Raw genomic sequence first — 3,843 nt, forward strand, 5'->3', positions numbered from 1 at the left:
CCCCAGGTAACAGTCCTATCCCAGACATGAGGCTCTTACCTTCCCAAAGCATCAATATTTCTCTGGCCTTGAACGATTTTGTGGGTATCCATGCTACTGTCCCAGGAGGACAGAGAAATGCCTGCTCTTTGTGTGCCTACACCCCTGCCCCCAGTGTCCAACAAGTAATCGCTTTTGCTTGCTCAGTGCAACAAGGAACTGCTGACACCTGCCCCCGGGGTGCTGTGCCCCAGGTGGAAAGCTGGCTGTTTTAGAGGTCACCAATAACCCATTAATCTCCTCCTCCCAGATCAAAGTCGGGAAATGAAACACTGTTCATTTGTTTGACTGCCCCTCTCCCCATCCCCAAAGCCTGCCCCTGATTACCAATTTAACTCCTCTGAGTTATGTTTAGGGACTTGGGAGTATCCGTATCCAAGAGAAAAGGTTCAATTTGAAGTGGAGGAGGATGAAGGACACACACACAGGCACACATAGGCACACACACACAGACACACAGACACACACACACACACACACACACACACACACATACAAGATTAGCCTCTGAGAAGCCATCACCTTTATGCTCTATTATGTAGGAAAATGACCCACCCACAGGTCCCGGCCCCTGGCAATGCCACCCCCATCTGCTCTTGACTCATTTCTTTCCAGGATCCAATCACCCCAAGGGAAGTCTCTGGAGTTCACCTAGCAGGTGGAGTTCCTGCCCTTCATTTTCCTGTTCCCAAGTGGCAAGCAAACTCTGTGGCTTGTCGGAGATCAGACCAGCTTCCCTGAAGCCCTAGGGGTCCCTGATGCCATGCAGCGGGCGCTTCGCTAGTGACCTCAGGACAGTTTCAGTGTCTGCAGGGAACTAGCCCTATTTTACTTTGGAAGTAAGAGATCACATGGCTAGAAGCCATGAACACTTACATGACAAATTTTCAATCAGGCTGCTTTTGTTTGTGTGTGTGCGCGCGCGCGCGTGTGTGTGTGTGTGTGTGTGTGTGTGTGTACGTGGGGGGGGGTGAGCAGAGGTTTCAGCTGGGCTCTGTCTGCTTTCTCTGCTGCCAGCTGCTAACCTGTATGTATCAAGCTGCCCCAACCCCTGTGCCTGTGCCTCTAAGCACCTTGGGGGAATTCCTGGGATGCCCTGTTTGGCTGTGGTGTTTCAGAGGATGCTGATTCTAATGGGCCATGCCATCACTCTCTTCTCCAAGTGTGGAGCTTCTCTAAATCCAGGCTGATAGAATGGGGGACAGGGTCTGCAGAGTCAGTGGCCCCATTCGGGGATTTGTAATTCTTCTAAACAGCTGTTTGGAATAAGACGAGTTGTTGTTCTATACAGAAAACAAGAAGGTGGGACCAATGTTTCTTAGGAGACACTCAGCTCTCCAAACATGACCTTGCCCTACCTCCAACACCTGGGGAGGAGCCCAGACTCCCAGGAAGAGTTTCATCCCCGTTCTTGAACTGAGGAGCTATGGTTAGCCACAGTGGCGACCCTCCTCTCCTGCCTGAACAATCCAATCACTTTTCTGAGGCTTCTTGAGGGTCCATCTTTTATTGACTCAAAATTTCATTCACCAGTCCTTAACCCTCATATACAACATATAGACTTCTCTCACCAGAAAATCTCATCAATAAATACAAACGTGAAACGGGATGGGACATATAATTTACCATAACAAAATTCATTTCAAAAGATATATAATTTACAAACTGATTTTTAAAGAAGGAGAAGATGGCAGCGAGGAGGAAGAAGAGGAGCTCCAGGCGCAGGCCCAGCCCTCAGGGAAGCTGGGGGTGTGCTCCCTGCCACACGCCAGCGCTACCCAGCTGGCAGCCCGTTCTCCCGCCCCGGGAGGGCAATGGCTCCGAAAAGTGCTGGGGGAGAAGGCAGGGGTCGCCTTCGTGGATTAAGGCAGAGTGGAGCGCCCTGAAACCCCGGAATTAATAGGGAGAGGGTCAACGGCATCTTTGGAGCGAGCTCTGAGAGGCCAAACATTGGATTAAATCACGTTGTGGGAGGGGCGGTAAGAGATAGAAGTGAGGGTAGGCGATCGGAGGACGGGAGCATCTCTGGTTGTGTAGTGCCAGGGCCATCGTTCTCGTTTTCTTTCGGGATGGCTGCAGGGAGGAGGCCTAAAAAGGGCGCAGCCTACAACGCCCCCTGCAGCCATCATCGGCGCCTGGGCCGGCCAGGGGTCAGCCGCTGAGAAGCTGGAGGAGCAGGAGAGCTTGAGGGCGCCTCCTCTCCTCCGCAGCCACGGCCCAGCGCCTCGCGGGCCCCTTCACACGAAGTCTGAGAACACCAGAGCGCCCGGGAGCAGGCAGGTGGGGGAGGTGGGCGCCAGCAGCCCGGGGCGCTCCTCCAGCGAGGCGGCGGGGCTCAGGCTGCCCGCTTGGGAAACTGGGGAGTAGAGGGACCCCCAGTCCCCTGGGGAGCCGCAGTCCGGGCTGCCCAGCTCCCCGCAGGGCGGCGCGGGCGGCTCTGGCCCATACAAGCTGTGGTCCGCTATGCGCAGAGTCTGAGTCAGCGCCCAGATGTAGTTGTGCGCGAAGCGCAGCGTCTCGATCTTGGTGAGTTTCGCGTCGTCGGGGAAGGTGGGCAGGACGCCGCGCAGGGCGTCGAGCGCCGAGTTGAGGTTGTGCATGCGATTGCGCTCGCGGTCGTTGGCCTTCTTGCGACGACTCCGTCGCTGCTTGCTCAGCGCCAGCTCGCTCTTGGGCCGGCTGCGCCCTCCGCGCCGCGCCCGGAGCTTCCTCGCGGCCCCTCGGCAGCCGCCCGCTTCAGCTTCTGCACAGTCCCGGGGCAAGTGGGTGGGGCTGGGTGGGGCGGACGCCGCGCAGGGCCCTTCGCTGCCCGAGACTCCAGGGAAGGACTGTTCGGTGTCGTGGGTTCCTTGGAGAGCGGGCACACCCAAAGGATGAGGCGCCATCCTGCGGCGGGGTAAGAGGGAAGGGTAAGCGGCAGTCCCCGATTCCGAGGCATGGGGGTGGAAGTGGGAAAATAAACGTAGAAGAACCCCTCCCCCCGTCGGATCAGAGAACCCTTTTCCCCGTCGGCCCTTTGGAGGCCTGCAAGTGTTACCTAGTCCTCCGGGCGCAAAAGAATAAAGAGCAGTGGGGAGCCGAGTTGGGCTGCACGCTCTCTAGCTCTGCTGAGCTGCAGGCGCCCCCGCCTGGGAGTCGCACCAGCTCCAGAGCCAAAGTGAAGCGCGGAGGGGGTCCCGGGCCTCTCGGCGCGGCGCTGAGATCGCGGGGATTTTCGGAGCCACAAGTCGTGTGCCCCTTGGCACGCTTTATCTGCTCGGCCCGGGCCAGGAGCGTGCCTGCCGGGCTGCTGCCCGCGCCTCCGGCCAATCAGCGCCGGGGCTCGGGGGCCGCGCCACGCGAGCCCGCTCCTCCCCTGCGGGGCACAGCTGGATTCCGGACAAAGGGCCGGGGGTCGGGGGAGGGGAGCGCCGCTCTGTTTGCTCTGCCCGCGGGCTGGGTCTCAGCAACTCTCGGTTTCTCAAAGAGCCTCACCCAGTGAGAACGTCGTCTGGCTCGCGTCTGGCGGCTCCCGGTCGCTTAGCTCCTTCTCATCACTTTTGGCATCTGTCCAGATGCTCTTGGTACTATGGAGGGGGCTTTGGGCAGCCTGTCGGGAAGGCCAATCCCTAAGTGTTCACACAGCGAATTTAGGCTCAGAGAGCCTAAAACCAACCGGCAAAGATAGTGGCAGAGACGGAACTAGAAGCCAGTCCTGGCTTCCTGATTAGCATCTTTGCCCACTACTTCCACCTGCCACCCTGCTCTCTTGTCCTCAGGGTCAGGTTAGGAAACGCAGGTGGGACTATTTCACCTTCTATTAGG

At 57.9% G+C, this 3,843-nt stretch overlaps 1 protein-coding gene across 1 annotated transcript; it reads right to left on the minus strand.

Moving 5' to 3' along the window:
- Positions 1-2,276: 2,276 nt before the first annotated feature.
- Positions 2,277-2,924, minus strand: NEUROG3 (neurogenin 3; the record flags this gene model as incomplete). The annotated part of the gene is made up of 1 exon (XM_080694817.1): positions 2,277-2,924. The coding sequence occupies one exon, from the start codon at positions 2,922-2,924 to the stop codon at positions 2,277-2,279; it is 648 nt and encodes a 215-aa protein (XP_080550943.1).
- Positions 2,925-3,843: the final 919 nt, after the last annotated feature.

This window comes from Muscardinus avellanarius, assembly GCF_963383645.1.
Source record: "Muscardinus avellanarius genome assembly, chromosome: 4".
NCBI lineage: Eukaryota > Metazoa > Chordata > Mammalia > Rodentia > Gliridae > Muscardinus > Muscardinus avellanarius.